This window comes from Alosa sapidissima, chromosome 9 (genome assembly GCF_018492685.1).
Source record: "Alosa sapidissima isolate fAloSap1 chromosome 9, fAloSap1.pri, whole genome shotgun sequence".
Classification (NCBI taxonomy): Eukaryota; Metazoa; Chordata; class Actinopteri; order Clupeiformes; family Clupeidae; genus Alosa; species Alosa sapidissima.
In genome coordinates, this window is record NC_055965.1 from 10,286,255 (window position 1) to 10,306,202 (window position 19,948).

At 42.0% G+C, this 19,948-nt stretch overlaps 1 protein-coding gene and 1 long non-coding RNA gene across 7 annotated transcripts in view; one reads left to right on the forward strand and one right to left on the reverse strand.

Annotated features, from left to right (window-relative positions):
* The first annotated feature begins 578 nt into the window (after positions 1-578).
* On the forward strand, positions 579-13,340 carry LOC121717950. Its single transcript, XR_006033833.1, has 4 exons — positions 579-629; positions 4,720-4,766; positions 11,634-11,871; positions 12,063-13,340. It is a non-coding gene; the product is annotated as an uncharacterized LOC121717950 (long non-coding RNA).
* Positions 8,134-19,948, reverse strand: part of LOC121717945 (protein AF-17-like) — a 35,547-nt gene continuing 23,732 nt past the window's right edge. For 3 of the 6 annotated variants that reach the window (XM_042102669.1, XM_042102665.1, XM_042102663.1), the window contains 5 exons: positions 17,804-17,880; positions 16,633-17,018; positions 15,426-15,519; positions 13,357-13,590; positions 8,134-11,850 (listed from right to left, as the gene is read on the reverse strand). In XM_042102669.1, the coding sequence (XP_041958603.1) occupies positions 11,815-11,850; positions 13,357-13,590; positions 15,426-15,519; positions 16,633-17,018; positions 17,804-17,880 (827 nt within the window). In that variant the 3' untranslated portion in view covers positions 8,134-11,814. Of the gene's footprint in view, positions 11,851-13,356; positions 13,591-14,912; positions 15,186-15,224; positions 15,332-15,425; positions 15,520-16,632; positions 17,019-17,803; positions 17,881-19,948 lie in introns of those variants that run through there. The other 3 variants (XM_042102668.1, XM_042102667.1, XM_042102666.1) reach the window with 3 other exon arrangements.

Here is a 19,948-nt window from a genome sequence, read left to right on the forward strand (position 1 = left end):
ACCTATAACATCAAATAAATCAATTGTCATCAGTTGTTGTATGGTATGCACGTCTAGTGTGATATTTGCACGCACAGCACTATTAAAGCGCATTCGAGATCCAAAATTCACGTGGCCTACGGGTTAGCGCTTCGGACTTGTAACCGGAGGGTTGCCGGTTCGAACCCCGATGTGGGCAGGCAGCCGTGGCCCACTGGTTAGCACTCTGGACTTGCAACCGGAGGGTTGCCGGTTCGAGCCCGACCAGTGGCCGCGGCTGAAATGCCCTTGAGCAAGGCACCTAACCCCTCACTGCTCCCCGCGCGGCACCGTTGAAGCAGGCAGCTCACTGCGCTGGGATTAGTGTGTGCTTCACCTCACTGTGTGCTGTTTGTGTTTCACTAATTCACCGATTGGGTTAAATGCAGAGACCAAATTTCCCTCACGGGATCAAAAAAGTATATATGGGTCATTCTTTAATTAGGGGAACTTTTATGTCCCCTGGGAATGGGTCGATTCCAGACTATACATTTCAATGATATAGGATGGCCCGCCAGGCTAACTTGTTTGTGCCGTAACCATGGAAATGAATAGTGACAGGGAAGCACATGTCAGCCATGAGAGAAGAGTGATATCTGATGTCTGAAAAAGTAAGTAATTTAATCATGTGTTCCTTCTGATCATGGAGTAGACTTATTCAGCGTCATTACCATAAATGCTGTTGCAGCAATATTTTTATGAAAAAAAATGAAATATTCACATTATTTATGTGTATTTAAAGTTCATGTTGTACTAGCTGATGAATGATGTTAGCAAATCCATGACCTAGCATCTTTATAAGATAAGATGAAAAATGTCATTTATAAAATAAGATGAAAAATGTCATTACCGCAACCTTCATTACCAACACAAAACTTGTTGTGATGGTGATGCCGGTAGTGACAGGTGATGGCGGTAATGACAAGTTTTCTGTTTCACCATCTATATTTTATCATCTGTTTAGAAATTAAGTTAAAGAAGCCTAATAGTGTGATGTTGCAATGAAACTCAAGTGAGATACCTTACTTCCTAAAACAAATTTACCCTATTTTTTTTCAACCAGCATGACTCCCAAGACATTAGCAGAAAGGTCTAGAGAATACAGGGGAAAAATATAGGAAGACCTCTTTTTTCTGTCAGTCAAGGAACAATAATAAATGCTAGGCCTACAAATATTTTATGCAAATATTTAACCTTATTTAACCTTAACTTTTACAGATGTCCACTCTAGCACGCATTTAGAATACGTATACGTAAGAATTGTCGATGACCAGTTGCCATGAAACATTTATTTGTTATCTTCCTAGGGATGCAGATTAAACAACAACAAGAAAAAAAAAACATAAATAATGACATTTCAAGGAGGTTTCATTTTAGGCCTGAAATATGCATTGTTAAACCTACCGGTTTTTGCTTTTTCCTACCGGTAATAATCTCAATATAGTTGTGGTCTGTATTTTGATATTTTCTGCTGTTTAATGCCATTGTTTCATGTTTTTTTCTCTAGAAAAAAAATTAGACGTTTCTGGTTTAGTTTTGTCCCTATTTTTGACTATTCAAACATTCCCATTTTTTCATTGCTTGTCATTACCAAAACACTATGTCATTACCAGAACAGCATGTCATTACCGCCACGTTCCTTAATTTACAGTAAAAATACTTTAAAAATAGCTTTATCTTCAATATTGAGCTGCTACATGAAAAGCTTAATGAAATACTTATCCACATATTCAAAGAAAAAATATCTAAAACTACTTTTCCAGAAATTAAACAAAAGTGTACTTTGTTGAACACGGAAAATCACATTTTGATGGTGAGAAAATCAAAATATATGTAATTTGCTGAATGTGAACATTTTGAATTTATACTTAATGTTGATGGTTAACAATGTTTACAACATAAATGAGTTTAAATGATCTCCTTGTTAGATCATTTTATTTTATTTTCAAGTTTTTGATGTTGTGATGGGAATGACATTTTGTAATGCCAGTTGGCAAATAAATATAAATTATTTTAAATATATTTAAACTCGGTTGTGGCCAGCATTATACCTTTATATTAAAGTATGTAAGCATTGTCCTGGCATAATTTAAACCAAAATGTTCCTGATTTTATAATTGAAATTTAAGAAGGCAAAATTGCCCCCAATTGAAGAATCACCCATATACTTATACATATACTTAAAATGTTAGTAGAGGCGGAGCTGATATATGACAGAATCCTACACGTGAGATAACTTAACAATTGATTGGTCAGTGTGCGGTAGATTACACGATTTGAGCTATAACTTAGCACATAACCTCCTCCCGACCAGGTTTGGTTGACAGCATAAGATACCATGGTGATATAGCGACACTAAAACAGATCCACTTTCCTGTCACAGCATAGCCTGGCTTTGAGCGCAACATACCTCGCTAACCCACTAATCGAGATTCGTAGTACACCCCATTGGTCTGGCTTTCTACGTAAACGTGATCTTCAGAGGCTAGTCGGGAAGAGCTACAACAGAGGGCAGCTCATCCCGGACAGACAGGCTACAGTCTGCCTGACGTGACTAGCGGGAGATATCGCGGAATTTTGTTTGCAATAAACACAGCAGAACTTTCATTCTTACTCATTAAAATGAGCATGATGACTGACAAAATAAATTATTATGATGTAGTTTAAATAAACCACTGTTGTCATACAGTTAACAGGCCTGCATTGTAGCACATAAATTCAATATCAAGTGTTTTCCCTATATGTGTGTCTATCTATTTAACCAACAGCAGGAAATAACAGAATATCCAAACGTTTTCAGTAGGCTAGCCTACCATTGTTGCAGAAATCACGTATAAGAAGGTATCCCTTCGATTTCTGTTTATTTTCGCATATTCCAACATAAGGAAGCAGCATGAGACTCCCGTCAAAATCGTCATGAGGACATTTCTCCCAAATGGCCCTATCACGTCTTTGAACTGACGTCATGAGGGCGTGTTTTAGCTCGTGCAGCTCGTGGAAGGCAACTGCAAGATCTGTCTGCAGGCTAATGGCTTCTACATACCTGACGCACCCGACCGGTAGCGCGACAATGTGACGTCAAAATGACGTAGATCTCTCTGGCGCGCCAGGGTTTTGGCCGTGTAGCACACGGTAGCGCACCACTCATTTTTTTTCAGACGAGTGCGACAAGGCGGAAACAGGAAGATGGACTAGTTCGAGGGCAAGCGAGTTGCAGTGTTTTGTTACAGTCGTGACTTTTTAATAGTTTGCTGGATAAGTTAACAAAGTTACCAGTGAGAGTTGCAACACATGGAATTAAGAGGAAAGAATAGAAACTATTTATTTTCAAACAAAGAATATCTATTAAGGCCTGAACAAAATCTCTTTCCACTTCAGGAAATTACACAAACTCAGCCAGCTGCTAGCTAGCTAGCCAGCTAACTAAACTGTTTAAATTATTAAAATTTCCCTCGGGATGACTAAAGTACCTATCTATATATCCATCTATCTATCTATCTATCTATCTATCTATCTACCTGTGCACACACCTGGGAAACTACATGATAATGATGATGGTAGTTGTGAATAGTAGCAACCAACATCTGAAGTACCATCACAGAGGCTAGCTACTGGTGTTTCTTACTGCAGCTTCTTCTGCTGTGTAAGTAGTTAATGTTAGTCTTTTCACAACAGCGACACCTCTGTTCAGGAGAATATTGCAACTAGTGTTGCGACCACCACGCGCGAGTATAAATGGTTACGGCGCTTCTGTGACGTCACATTGTCGCGCTACTGGTCGGGTGCGTCGAGTATGTGGGACGTTTAAGACTCCCGCGATATTTTAAGGTCATGTGACATGGTGTCACGGTGGTAAGTCCCTCCCCGGCTGACAGAAGTCGGACAGAATTTCTAACCAGTATGCATTGCGTCCATCCCAGTATGCATTGTGTTCAACCCAGCATGCATCACATCAAGTCAGATCTGCACAGATCTGCCTCAAGTCGAACACGCCTAATGTCTAATAAGGGGAGAACTGCCACTCTCGGAAAACTTCCAGTTTCTGAACTGGTTGCAGTTCCTTCTGTGGTTCCACATGAGGGCGCTCGTCCACGAGTGCAGAATGCATGGAGGTCTATGGAGCTGTACCCCTCAAAATCCACTTTTCTCGGGATATAATTTTTTTTCAAGTAATTTGAATATTGTATTCGAAAGGGGAGGCAAAGAAAATACAATTGGTTGAGTATTATATTTTTTAAAGTCACTTAATTGTTCTAAAAAGCCTTTCAAACGTGTCAATGACGTCATTCATTAGCACAATGCTAGCGTGTTATGGGCACCAACGACCCAACCTGTAAGAAATCAAAAGGACATAAGTACTCGTTCATTAAACTTTTGACCTATAACCCATGTTGAAGTCATACAAACTACAATCAAATCTGAGATTTGTCAACGACAATCAGGTGAAAGAGACAAATTTAGCCATCTAGCTCCATTGACGCCCATTCATCCTGCACTCATGGCGATCGCCCCCAGTGGAACTCTGGTGGAACTGCAACCAAAATTCGGTACAATGGGACTTAAAGATGAACTGAACTGGAATTTGAAGTAAAGGTGATATAACAGATGTATTTTATTTCTCTTCATTGGTACAATGATTAAAATGGCTGAATTTATTAAAAGGGATACAATTGTAAGTTGAAAGTGTTGTTGTTGTTACAGGGGCGCCGCCATGTTGGATTTCAACAATCGGCTATGTCACTGGCATGGTAAGCTACTCTGCACTAGCACTAGCAGCCATAGCAGATAATGAGTCTGAGGCTAGCTGACATGGCTGAGGAAACTAACATTAGGCCTAGCTGAGTTACATATTGGCCATAAGCCGTTCATCATAGGCTAGCCTACATCACAAAATCTCATACAAAATTAAACCAAACTAGTGAAACAAAGGCGAACACTTTAACAGGGGAAATTAATTGGGCATGAATCACACTGAACGCTATTTTGTCAATGAGCAGAAACACACACGACATTCAAACTATTGATAAGATGTGCACTATGGAAACTGGTCTGTAACTTTGGACGAATAAATGCCATTGACTCGCCATATCCTGACTTAAAAAAAACTTTTCTTGCTTACTTTATTGCAAACTCGGTGGGCCAGCTTAGTCTTTTTCAATTCATAGAAGGGCGAGCCCACAGTCTATGTGCCATGGAGCCTAAGTTTCAAATTCGGCTTCCTTCACCCAATGCAGTTACTGGTCGCAATTACAAAGTCCGGGAAGGTTCGTTCAATCTTTTAAAGTTTTAAGTGCAGTAGCCTAATATCTCAAAGTAGCCTCAGATGAGGTCCAGTGTTAGATAGGCTACCATACGATCCAACCTAGGAAAGGGCTAGCAGCTAAACACCTTGGAAACAGTCTTATGTCAAAATCCACAAGCTAGCACTCCGACCATAGAATATAAACCATGACTCTGACGATATCACAGATCGATAATAATGCGTTTACTAGCTGGTAACTAAACCACAGCGGGTCTGTAAACAGAATCCAATGTCCCAATTTCTACTCACCCTGAAGCCAGTTGTTCACCGTCTCAGGGCAGATTGTTGATGCGAGGGAGTTTAACTAGCTGCTATCCAAGAGACTCGTGCAATATCAACATCCACAAGGTAAAAATCTGCAAACTCTCCACTAACGTTAGCCTAAAATAAACGGCAAAACTCGTGTATCCTCCGTGTATCTGGGTTCAACTTGGGGTAACGAAGTTTTTAACAGTTTCAAGGGAGGGAGAGAGAGAGCCCGTGTGAGTTGCTGTTAAGAGTGGCAGTAATCCAGACTGCGTTAGCCTACCTACATTGCCGTGACAATGCGTGTTATAGCTTATTTGTATAATCTATGCACTGTAGCCTTCGCATAGGCCTAATGTAGTGGTGGTGAGTGAGTATGCAGTTGTGTGGAGGATGTACAGTAGGCAATGTGTGTGTGTGAGGGATGGAGGGAGACAGAGAGACCGCGTGCGTGTTGCTGTCAAGCGCCCCTCGTCCAGTTTTCTACATGACCTGTAGGCTATACGTCGTATAAATGTATACCCCCGAAATAAACACATACATAAAATATAGCTGCAAGCAGCAATGAGGGGGCCAAGCAGAAGGTTCAGCAGGCAAGATTTGCCATGTAACTCAATGCCGTTGCATCAGACATATAGCATTAAGCAGTCACAGCAAGTTCCATGCCAAACAACCCAAGATTGGCTGAGTTACCAGGTAAAGTTTCACATCACAACATAGCCGATTTAGTGGGGCTGAACTAGGGCTGAATGTCGCCGCCCCCTCCCCCAGCCAGCCCACCGCCGCAATCGCCCCTGCCCGTCTCAACCCGCCCCACCCTTGCACGCACGCATTAGAATGAACAGGATGGAACTCGCTGTCATCAGTTTCACATCAAAAATAAAAGATTGATTGAGATATGATCATGCTTGCTGTGATCTCAATGCCCCCAGAGAGGTCAAAGATCACCAAATTATTTGTGCATCATCAGGATGAACTAGACGGTTCTATGGGCTGCCATTGACCTCCATTGCAGAATAATGCAACAACTACAGGCCAAAATACATTTTTGCCAATTGCAGAGCCCCCTAGAGGTCAAAGGTCACCAAATTTCTTGAGCGTCCTCCCGATGGGGTCTGAGGTACATGTACTAAGTTTGGTTTTGATACATGAAAACGTTGCTGAGATCTCACTTCCTGTTTGGCGGCTTCGCCCCAAATTTCGATTGACTGTTACGGGCGAATGCTTTTGTCAATTGTTCCAGAAAGCAATATATTGATAGGATATGGTCTGAAGATGGTCTCTGTCAATTTTGGTGAGGATCCGCTTAAATTTGTGACCTGTGAAAACTTGTACGTGTTTTTGATTAAATCCAATATGGCGGCCGAATCAATTATGATGACATCACAAGTTGGCTTGGGTCGGCCTAAGGACCTCCAACAGTATAACCAGACACCACTAGTATGTTTTAATGCTAACCACAACTGCAGCTACAGGCCAAAAGGCATGTTACTTAATTACAGCGCCCCCTAGAGGTCGAAGGTCACCAAATGTCTTGAGTGTCCTCTTGATGGGGTCATAAGTCTACCTACCAAGGGTTGCTGGGAAACTTGATGAAATGAATCATTGGACTTTCTCCAATCAGTGTGCCTTTTTGCCAGGCGGTTCTATAAGCTGCCATTGACTTCAATGGCGGAATAATAATAATAATAAGAAAACTAACAAACACAATGGTTGCCTCGCAGCTTCGCTGCTTGGCCCCCAATAAACATATTTTCCCCGTCACTTTGGCTTCCTCGAACATTTTCCCTACGTTTCGCCGATAGATTCCAGTGTCCATGCTCCGGCAGCGCCCACACAGTCATTTTCACCCAAATGATCCTACTGAAGGTTGAGCTGGAGCCTGAAACCGATCGTCCTCCATCTAGTGGTAGTCAAGACACTACAGGCCTGTCCCTCACAGGCTCAAATGTGTAACCCATCCCATTAAAATTACTAATTTTCGTGTATACATAATATGCTGCAGCTGTTGCCTATTAGAACTTCTCAGGTCCTACCATGCCAGTGTCATTGAAACTGGCAGCGTTCTAATACTAACAAACGCAATTTTGGTGTTGCTTAAAAAAGGCTACGTATTGATTTTTTTAATTACATTTTTTAGTGTCATTTATTTTTAATTGTCATTATCAACACATTATCAATGTTGATTCTTTCAGTTCGGTTCATCTTTAATACGGAGTGGCCAGGCTCTCCGTAGACGGGCTCTGCACAGGTCGAGAGCGATCGAGAGGTTTTTTACCTGGACAACAGGACCATGGATAGGTCAAGCAATGAAGAATTTCATCTCGATACTTACATCCAGTTGTTTACTGCCGGAAAACAGATACTGAATTGCCTTCAGCCCCTATCCAAGAGGCATGACATTTATAAGGGACTGTCATAAGCTTATTGAATCCCAGCCCTGTTTGCAGAAAAACTAGAACAATCTTTCAATAGGCCTATTATACTACTGGGCTATTTTCTGCCATCGTTTTCCCATAGCTATGTAAGCAGAAATGTAAGTTATTCAACACATTTCACCAGACAGGTCAGTAAAATACATTTATTGACAGTAAAATTTCAGTCATCTAAATGGTTTTCATTGTACATAAAAAATATCAAAATACTTTACAGGAATCCTTAAAATCTAAATATTGGCAAATTCATCTTCAATAATTTTCTTTAAGAAAGAAAAGTGACGTTACAGATTCTAAATCTTGATGAAGTGCCTTTTTTGCTCCATTTAACCTTTTGCAGTCTTCTTTAAATGAAATCAATGCATGTGTAAAATATGCATAGTCTAATCATGACATTTCAATCAGAGGTTATCAGCATTTAATGCTCATCATGAGTTAACATGGTTTTGTTTCTTTCGAACTTAATTTACACAGCTATTTAAATATGCGTAATACAAAGGGGTACATAAAACAGCATTACATGTATTATCTTAGTTACCAAACCTAAAAGCTTACAAAGTGTATTTCAGTTTACAATCTGTAACAAAGAAACAAACAGATAACAAAACAAAAAAAATCCTTTGGGCCATGAAGCCCCAGTGCAACATATGAGGGATGCTCTTGCACCACTTACCCCCAGTATCACTTCATTCTCTTTAATCTTGGGTACTTATCAGAACATTTCAGAAGCCATGAAACAGTTTCCCAACATGCTTTGCCTTGAACTTAATATCATCACTAACAACAACAACAAAAAACAGTTAACTATGGAAGGAAGGTACATAGGACTTAGTTAACTAACATTTAAGCATCTCCAAATAAAAACCATACAGTCTCCAACTGTCATCCAATGAGCTTAGTGAGAAGTTGAAACAACTCTGAGTAAACAAACAAACAAAGAAAGAAACAGGTAATATGTTGGATTTCTGCATTTGTCAGGGACTGCACACTGGCCTGGATAACTATTACATGTAGGTCTATAACTCTGTCCAGGCTAGGTTTTAAGGCAACAGAGAGAAAGAGAGAATGTGAGATACTCTTGGTTTATCAGCACAAGGGCGGGATGAATCACAAGTACGCATTACTTCACAGAGAACACTTCATGGCTCCAGGAACAACCAACCGACGGTCATATCGACTATCTGTTCTCTTTCAGGGCAAAAAAAAAAACAAAAAAGCGGCTCATTAACATCCTTTTAGTGCAACCACAGGCAACGTCTGGATTCAATTTCTTAAAATCCTCTGCTTCAAAAACAATGGCCTGACTGAGAGAGACCAACTGTACATGAAGATATCACACATAAGAAGGGGTATAGCACTGTCAACCACCACAACACCATATTATAATGGATGGTGGGAAAATAATTGCACATACATCGTCCTACTTGAATGAGTACTGACACCAATACTTTGTGTCCAGTAAAAAAAAGATAGCAAAAACAAAATTGAAATGGCCTCCAGGATGTGCTAAAACAATAATTATCAAGGAAATCAGATGGATTGATTAGTGAGGCAGTCAGACAAAGTAGCTAGTGGCGTGATATATGGCTGCTGTGTCTCACAGAGAGTGAAAGACTATTTCAATCATCAATTTTAATTTCAATAAGCGCCGTTCTGACAAGCACTAAGTGTGAATGGGAGCAAGATAGCAGTAGACATTAGATTCACACTGTCCTATGTGAGTGTGCCTTTACTCATGTTTGTGTGTATCACACATAAGTGTGTGTGTGTGTGTGTGTGTGTGTGTTTCTGTGACACTAGTATCTGATAGACTGTTAATGTTTTCATGGCAAACATACAATGTGTTGAGGATGAATAAAACAAGGCATCAAAAGCATCAAACCAAGTAACATTCAAATGAAAAGTGTTCAAAGTGTCTCTTTTTCTGGGAGCTTGCTGCAAATATATATATATATATAAACAATGGAAAGTGTCCCATCAAAAGTACTTGCAAGACTTTGGTTACAAATGCAAGTACAATAATAAGAATATTGTTCTTCTCTCTTCCTCTACTATATGTGTCTCAAACTCAATAGAACAAGCTCAAACCTCTTCGTTCTACAGCCTACTCTGCTGTCTCTGTACCCTATACACAAAAGAGCAAAAATAAACAAACAAACAAAATTACTGAATTACTTTGGACTTTTCCGTGAATTTATCACAAACATTAAGGCATCAATTAAGCTGCTCAAATACAACTATTGTCTTTCAGTCAATATAAAACATCCTAATGAAATGACCACAGAGTAATCATAGCAGTAAAAGGTAAAAAAAACATTTACTGTAACACCTCGTGTGTGCAAAACATCCATTATAAATCACTACCTAATCCCTATAGTTTCCTAATTAGTACCATGCATTATTGGATAAGGTACTTCTTATTGGCTAAAAGCTGAATATTAGCACAATATACACTGCTGTACATAGGGCAATCTTTAGTGAGACTTTGCTCAGAAATTTTATTTTATTTACACAGGCTTTAAAGTCAAAACCGTTTGTTCGCTTTAATCTCAAAAGGTTGGGTTGGTTTTTAAAATAACCATTAAAGGTGCAGTTCTCAATTCTATCGTTTTTTAGACATTTAATCAAATGTAGCTAATTGCTAGATGTCTGTTCAGTGTTTGCAGTCACCAAACCTTAAACAATCTCAGCCAATCAGCAAGGTGCTTCAGGACCATGGAAGGGAGGGGTGTCATTTGGCTATTTAGCACAATTGTCAATAATATTTTGCGAAACCGAATCACCAACTGAGATTTCTACTGAGAGCTTATCTATGGAGCATGGCATGCATTATTTAGGGTATTGAGGAGAGCCTGGTCTTTTTGTTAACACCTGCATTGAGCATGTGAGGGGCCCTCTAACATGTATGATCAAGTGAGTTTGGATGAAAGAAAGTACACATTTAAAAAAAAATTCACAAATCCATTACACATTGTAAGATGGAAATTGCCAGACTTTCTCTCACCAGTCTTAAACATTCTGACCAGCAAGGGACGAAGCAAGTGCCAGTGTAGACCATGGGGGGAGGAGAAGTCAAGAGAGATGAGGATCCTAGGGTAGGAGGACTGTCTCGTCTGGACTGGACTGGGCAAGGAAGTGGCGTACGAGTCATAACCACCACCACCACCACCATCATCATCATTATCATCCTCCTTGTCATTCTCAAGCACAGCGTTGCTACTACAACCAACGACCACGGTTAACACGAACAGCCAAGCGCTATTGAGTCCCGGCTTCTCTCACTGGGGGGGCTTTGGTGCGGCTGGAAGACAGGGTCAGTGCTCTGGGGTCTCGGAAAACGTCAGTCCACTACAAGCTGAGCTGGAACACCACCAGTATCAATGACCAGAGTCTCTAGTTCAAAAAATATAATAATAGTAATAATAACAACAACAACAACAGTAATAACAATAATAATCGTAATGGACAAAACTGACAAATAAACAAATTAGTGCAAACTGAGATATAGATCAGACCATCACTGTTCTCCTGATAAACAAAGCTGCCTATGTGTGGTTGCCAAATAAAACAAAATTCAGATAATAAGGAAAACAACAGAACAAACTACCACTGCCTGTTTTTTTTCTTTTCAGATCGGACACCTGAAGCCAGTGCCATAATACATTCACTGAGGAAGAGGAAGAAGATGGGAGAAGAACGAGAGAGGAGAGGAGGAAGGAGCTGAGGATTCCGGGCGGAAGGAAGTGAGGCAAGATCGGGCGGGACGGTTTTCCCATTTGGTGGACGGTCGTCAGCTCAGCTCAGGAAGTGATGTCATCCGTTCTTGTCCCCTCCCTTGTCTCCGACCGACTGTAAGAAACAACAACGCTTGTGAGTTGGGACTCCTCTGCCACTCCTTAGTGAATAGCAAACACACTACCATACTGGAGAAACATTTAGAGGACAGGGTCTTCAACAGCAACAAAATATATAAGTTAATCTGTAAGTCAGTATCAAAATACCACATCAAGGAGAACAGCTGACATACAGTATAGTAACATACAGAATGCTTTCCCCCCCAGAATCCCCCATCCCTCTCCAATGATTTATGAGGCTTAATGGAAATAATGGATTCCCGCACACACACGTGTATTGTGCAACTATCCTTACAACATCTTTGCACCATCTGAGCAACACAGTCACCACTCCTGAGACATGTTCCCCCGATGACTGCATAATCTGAGGCAGGTGCTGTTTTGCCTTGGCAGTCCACTTTGGTCATCAGGGGCGTATCTTAGGGTGTCCCCTGGGTGTCTAAATGAGGAGGTGCTGTAACAGGGGTACTTTATGTACACCTGGTGTGCTCTTCACAAACACTCACACACAGACGCCATTCTGTTGCACCAGCGCTCCTGGGAAACTTCACCCAAACTTCACCGCTAGCATGCACTATGGTAGTTCAATAGGAGCAGCGGTGCCATATGGGAGCTAACTGACAGACCCAACAGTCTGCTAGCTTCATTAGTAGTTCATTAGTAGTTAATAAGTAGTTCTTTTACCTAAAAATAATGCTTTCAAACTCATTGGGATGGCACACTTATTGACTTGCAATAAAGAGAATGGAGTCTCTGACATTGACTTTGCACACCCAGAATGCCATTGCCTGTTATTGTTATTGCACTTTGTAACGTTGTTGTTGTGGGTGGAGGATGACCCTTGTCGATGCTTTTAGACAAATTGGGTATCCCCTTAGAGCTGAATGGGTAGCCAGTACATTGAAAATGGACACAGAGGAGAATTCCTAGCTTACATTGTGTTACTTTGAGTACTGACCACATTCAAAGGAATGTATGCAGCTGTGTGCAATGAATAGGACAGAGATTTAAGTCAGACCTTTTGTTTTTCCTGCTCATTCCAGCTGAGATATTGTCATTTGGTTATGGCTGCTGAGCTAATGCTGTTGGTTGGCTTTGGCAACCTTTATAAAGAAATAACAGGGGTCAGATGGGTATGACTAACACTGGACACATTGCTGAGAGCAGAAAGCAAAATGCTACATTAGCTTAGCTATGCCCTCTGAGAGTTGGCCATCTCAGCTATCTCAGTTACATCATCTTAATTTAGTCTGATCATCTGATCTTTATTTTTTATGATCCCGACTATTTCCTGATCATTTTCAGGTCGCTTGAGTCTGACTGCTGCTGCATCAGCAGCTATTTTTACAACCTTGGAGAGTGAACTTTGACATTTGCTAGCGCCCACATGCCAACCGCTAGTAGACACACATGTCTATCTACAGAGCTGAAGACTCTGTTGTGTGTGTGTGTGTGTGTGTGTGGTATGGGGGAGTTGGGGGTAGGGGGTGAGTCTACATACGCCGGGCTTGTGGAGGGAGTTCTCCTGGAGACCAAAGAGCGTGGTGCTGTTCCCCTGGCCAGCCTGCAGGGGGGAGGCTCCGGCCTGGGACAGCAGGCTGGGCGACGAGTTCATGAGGGCTGCGGTGGAGGGGACGCCGGAGGAGGGCAGGCCGCCCCCCAGAGAGAGGCGCTGGAGCTCGCGCTGCCGCTGCTGCTGCTGCTGCAGCATCTGGTACACCACTACCTGCTGCTCCTGTGGACAGATACAGGAGAACAGGTGCACACACACACACACACACACACACACACACACACACACACACACACACAATGAATTTTGCAAACATCTTTGTATCTGTTAGACATTACTAGAATCATTACTAGTCATTAATAGAATCTGTTGCCTTGACAAGTGTTTTAGGAGGAACACAGGAATGAGGGTGGAGAGAGTAAGTAAGTAAGTAAAGTAAGTAAATTTAATTTATAGAGCACATTTAAAACAGTTTCCACTGACCAAAGTGCTGTACAGAGGATATGGTTAAAAATAGAAAATAAAAGCAAATCAGAACAAGCAAAATATAAAAGGCAAGCACAGAGAAAGTAAGCAAGACAAATACAGAAATACAATAGACAAATAGACAGCCCTAAACAAATAAATAGCAACAGTACAGAAGACACTTGAATATGAAGAAGAGAGGAGAGAGATGGACAGCTAGGAAGCAGGGAAGGCCAAGGAGTAAAGGTGGGTCTTTAGTCTTGATTTAAAAGTGGTGATGGAGGGAGACAGTCTAACATCTGGGGGCAGACAATTCCACAGACGTGGGGCTGCTACCGCAAAAGCTCTATCGCCTCTTTGCTTGAGGCGGGTGCGGGCCACAGAGAGAAGACCCTTATCGGCAGATCTAAGGGACCTGGATGCTGAGAGGGGATGGAGGAGGTCTGAAATATATGAGGGAGCAAACCCATGCAGTGCCTTATAAACAATCAGATAGACTTTGAAGTGGACCCTAAAACTAATGGGGAGCCAGTGTAAGGAGGCCTGTACAGGGGTGATGTGTTGGTATTTCTTGGTGCCAGTAAGCAACCTAGCAGCTGCATTTTGTACTAATTGCAGACGAGAAAGTTGGGAGTGGGGGAGACCAAGATAGAAGGAGTGGCAATAATCTAACCGGGATGTAACAAATGCATGCATTACTGTTTCTAAGTCCTTGGGAGACAAAGAGGGTTTGAGATGGGAAATAATTCTCAGCTGATGGAAGCTACTCTTGATAACAGAGCTAATCTGCCTTTTAAAACAGAGCTCTGAATCAAGGATGACACCTAGATTTTTGGCATGTGGCTTGACAAAAGAGGAGAGGTGGGCTAATTTTCCTTCAATCAGGGGTCTAGCTTTAGAAGGACCAAAAATTATGACCTCTGTCTTATCATCATTTAGCTGAAGGAAGTTATTATTCATCCAGCACTTAATATCCTGGAGACAATCCAGAAGAGGCTGGATGGAGTTATCAGATTTTAAGGGCAGGTATAACTGGGTGTCATCAGCATAGAAGTGAAAAGAGATGTCATATCGCCGGATGATGTCACCAAGGGGGAGCATGTATAAATAGAACAGCAAAGGGCCCAAAATGGAGCCTTGCGGGACCCCATAGGAGACAGGAGCTGAGGAGGAAGAGGAGCAACCAAGGGATACTGAGAAGGTTCTGTGTCTGAGGTAGGAGCTGAACCAAAGTAGTGCTGTCCCCTTTATGCCTACCCAGTCCTCAAGACGGGTAAGGAAGGGTGTTGTGGTCCACAGTATCAAACGCTGCGCTGAGGTCCAATAGAACCAGATTGCATTTTGACCTGAATCTAAGAGTGAGAAGCAGATCATTGGTGACTTTTAGCAGAGCCGATTCAGTACTGTGGAGTGTTTAAAAACCTGACTGGAAGGGCTCAAGGATGTTATGCTCAGTCAGGAAGGGACGCAACTGGGCCAGCACTACTTTATCCAGTACCTTGGAAAGGAAAGGGAGTTTAGAGATGGGGTGGTAATTATTATAAGAATAATAAGAATAAGAGAGAGCGAAAGAGAGAGAGAGGAGCATTTACCGGAGTGAAATGTTTCAAGACGAGGAACTCTTGGAGCTGCTGCTGCTGTTTCTGAAGCAGAAGCTGTTTCTGGTGTTCAGAGAGGAGGGAAGACCTGCAGCCACAACAATATGAGAACACAATTTTAGATACTACCTGAGTCAGAAAAACATGACGTGATAGTAAATACCACAGGGTCATTCCACGTCAATTCAACCAGGGCCCACACACTTAGGTCATCAACATTACCAGGTGTACCTATGTTACCCAGGAGACACACTGTAAAATTACTCTTATGTAAGATCAATACTTTACAAGATACAGCCAGTTTTACAGGGGGAGGGGGTGTCAATTTTGTTCGGCCTCTTTTTTTTGTCAAAGTTCACAAGCCCAAGGCGCAAAAACTAAACCATGCAGGCTCATATTTTGCATGCTGGTACATACAGTAAATAGGAATAGTATGTAGCAAAATCGTCACGTTTGGTCTGGATGATCCTGCATGGTCATAGCTGTCCCTCAAAGTTGATCAACATTTTATTGGAGTTTTTGGCTGGGCTCTGTTTAGGCCTTCAGAAGACATATTTGTACTCAACATAAGCTCTTGATTTATTTTCCTTACTGAGATAAGTAGAAACACTCTCACAAAAAGCAATGAACAGAAAATAAATTCCTTCAGGGTCTGAACAGCAGACCTTACAAGTCTGAAAAATCATTTTGGTTCTCATTTTCAGAGCACACCTTGTGGGAATATGCAAAGATTTTTTATCTTCATTCTCCATGATCCCTTCTTTTTTAAAACACCATGATGCACCATTGAGATCAATATGTTATGTATAGAGTTACCACAGGTTACTCTATACAACCACAGGTGGCACTGTGGTAACTCTATATAAAACATATTGATCTCAATGGGGCATTTTGCCCATGTTCAGGGTGGAAAATAAAAAAGAAAGATTAGCATAAGACAAGTCAAATTGGTGTTTTTAAAAAGAAGGGATCATGGAGAATGAAAAAAGTGCTGTGTTCTGCTGTATTGTGCTGTGCTGTGTTGTATTGTGCTGTACTATGCTGTACTGTGCTGTGCTGTGCTGTGTTGTATTGTGCTGTACCATGCTGTGCTGTACTGTGCTGTGCTGTTTTGTGCTGTACTATGCTGTACTGTGCTGTACTGTACTGTGCTGTGCTGTGCTGTACTGTGCTGTGCTGTGCTGTGCTGTGTGTTACTCACGGGCTGAGGCTCTTGGGCAGCTGCAGGCCCTGGGCCAGTGCCTGCTGGGTGAGGGGCGGAGGCTGCGGCTGCAGCGCCGGGAGGTGGCTCTGGGGGGCGCTCTGCACCTGCATCTGGGCCTGGGCCGGCGAGCCGCCCAGCACGCCGTTCAGGCCTCCCAGCACCCCGTTCACCCCTGCCGCCGCCAGCTGGGGGCCTCCGGCCAGGCCGTCCATCAGACTGCTCACGCCGCCGCCGAGCCCCATGGACAGGCTCTCGGTCAGGCCAGCCCGGCCCAGTCCGTTCAGCAGGGGCTGGCTGAAGGAGGCGGGGCTTTGCTGAGGGGGAGGGGTGCTCTGGAAGGAGAAGGAGGAGCTACTGCGAGAGGGGCTGCCTGAGTGGAGGTCCTGAGAGAGAGAGAGAGAGAGGGAGAGAAAGACGGAGAGAGAGGGAGAGAGAGAGAGAGAGGAAAGCACAGAAGGACATACACCCAGGTGAGTGAGGTTAAATGAGAACAAGCTGAACATTACTGACGTCTTATGAACAACATGTGGGATTTGAAGACAACAAATCACATGTCATAGTGGTCATGGTTAGTTGTAGAGGTCAGTTCTTATGACCCCTCATATTTGAGATATGTATTCATATAGTACAATATACTATACTATGCAATGCATTGTAAATATTATCTTACAAATAGTTGACACACATAAGAAACATGAGCTAGGGGGCACTGTTGCTCCGTATAGCAAAACCAGGCCCATTTTAATATGCATAGTGTCAGAACCTTTCATCTGTCAGCCTATAGTGTGACAGGCCAAAACGCTTTGATCATAGTCTTCATAAAAAGACTTTGAATAATAACAAACGCCACTATACAAGAAAAACAGCCAAACACTGCCAGAACATTGGGCACATATGACATCTGATCCCTCTTGCAATTCACAAGCTTGGAACAAAAGGGAGGATAAAAACAACAGCCAGTGAGACATTATGGGAAGGGAGGTATATAGCAATCTAGAGGAACAACTTGAAGAGAGGGGAGGAGATGGGGGAGGGGGAGAGGAGATGGAGGAGTGGATGGAGAGAGGAGGAAGGAGGAGTGGATGAGGGAGGAGGAGATGGAGGGAGGAGGAGTGGATGAGGGAGGAGGAGATGGGGGGGGGGGGGGGATGGGGGGCGGTGTCCTCACCTCAGAGGAGGCGATGAAGGAGTTGTCGCTGAGGAAACTGCTCTTGGTGAGGGGACTCTTACTGGAGCTCAGGGGGTCTGAAGGGAGGGAGGTACACACAAAGGGACTTAGAGTGAGTGGGGGCATGCTCAAAACACACACACACACACACACACACACACATACACACACACACACACATATGATGAAATACACTCACGTACACGGCTGCACACAGAATTCTTTCATTAACTCACAAGCACATGCTCTCCAGCCCCCCCCCCCCCCCTCCCACATACATACTGTACAAACACAGTATCTCTCTGTCACACACACACACACAAACACTTTAATCTCTCTCATGCATCACAGTAACATGTGCAAATGCAAGCAAATACACATACAAGCATATGGCATGCTTTACTGAACTCTGTACTGTAAAATACTGTATGTTACTGTATGTAAAATACTGTATGAACAAATGAAGCTGAAAGTGCAAGTCCATTCAATGAGCAAAGAGTCTTGTGCATGAATTAAAGCAATTGTGAGCTGTGGGAGCATTGAGCTCATCATCATTGATGATTGGCCTTAGGATCTCGCTCATGGTATATACTATTACAGTTTTGTCTGAATGCTTAAACACATTTTTTGTAACTATGGCTTTTTTTGCAAAACTCTACACACAAATGGCAAAACCACTCACTGAGTTCGCAAAACTAAAAGCACAAACACTGCTTTGCACTCAGTTTGCAATTTTGTAACACACACTTTGCACAACTGTAGGCACAATGGCTATTATTTACACTATTTTGCCAACTCTCTGGCACACTTTCTCATGTGAAAACTGTTTTAGATAATTAGTTCACTTTGCAATCAGCCTAAGCACTATAAATAAGCCACAGGTAATGTACAATGGGTACGATGGAGTGAGCAGGAAGAGTGAGAAGAGAAAAAAACAGACAAAAAAACAGTCTACATGTGGGGATATTGTCATGTCAGGCCTGGATACGTCATTCCAGAATATATTTTTCCCGGTGCCTTGGACTAGGACATTGCATGTGATGTAGACAGAATTTTGAGAGAGACGACCCGATGTAGACTGATTTGTTTTGTCTCAGTGAAATGCTATTTTGTGTTTTGACTTGGAAAAACACACTTGTGTTTGTTTTGATGTGTGTAAATAAACACTAATACTTGAAGTTGGGATCCCTGTATGTTTACAGAACTATGACAAAAGTATGACCTCAAACTGACATAGTCTACCTTGTGCACAGAGAAAGCAAAAGCCAGATGTGTTTTTTATTCATACCATCAGTGTGTTGTTGGCACATTGTGTGCTTACTATTGTGATGGCTTGTGTTTACTGTTAGATACGAAAACGCCCATTTTTACGAAGGTGTGAAGAGTTAAGCAAGGTGTGTTAGCTTTTGCAAGAAAACTACAATGTTTTGCTGATTGGGTGAGAGGTTTTGCCATTTGTGTGTAGAGTTTTGCAAAAAAAGCCATAGTTACAAAAAATGTGCTTAAGCAATCAGAAAAAACTGTAATAGCAAAACCACTCACTGAGTTCGCAAAACTAAAAGCACAAACACTGCTTTGCACTCAGTTTGCAATTTTGTAACACACACTTTGCACAGCTGTAGGCACAATTCACTACACAGCACTCTTTTTGCAGAACTGTAAACACAACTCATGCTTTACACTCAATTTCCAAATGATCAACACACTCCTGAAAAATCATACACATGTATGGCTATTATTTACACTATTTTGCCAACTCCCTGGCACACTTTCTCATGTGAAAACTGTTTTAGATAATTAGTTTACTTTGCAGTCAGCAAGTACTATAAATAAGCCACAGGTAATGTACAATGGGTACGATGGAGGGAGCAGGAAGAGTGAGAAGAGAAAGAAATAGCCCTTTTACAAAAGTATGACCTCAAACTGACATAGTCTACCTTGTGCACAGAGAAAGCAAAAGCCAGATGTGTTTTTTATTCAGACCATCAGTGTGTAGTTGGCACATTGTGTGCTTATTATTGTGATGGCTTATGTTTACTGTTTGATACTGTTTGCTTTCTCTGTGCACAAGGTAGGCTATGTCAGTTTGAGGTAATACTTTTGTCATAGTTCTGTAAACATACAGGGATCCAAACTTCAAGTATT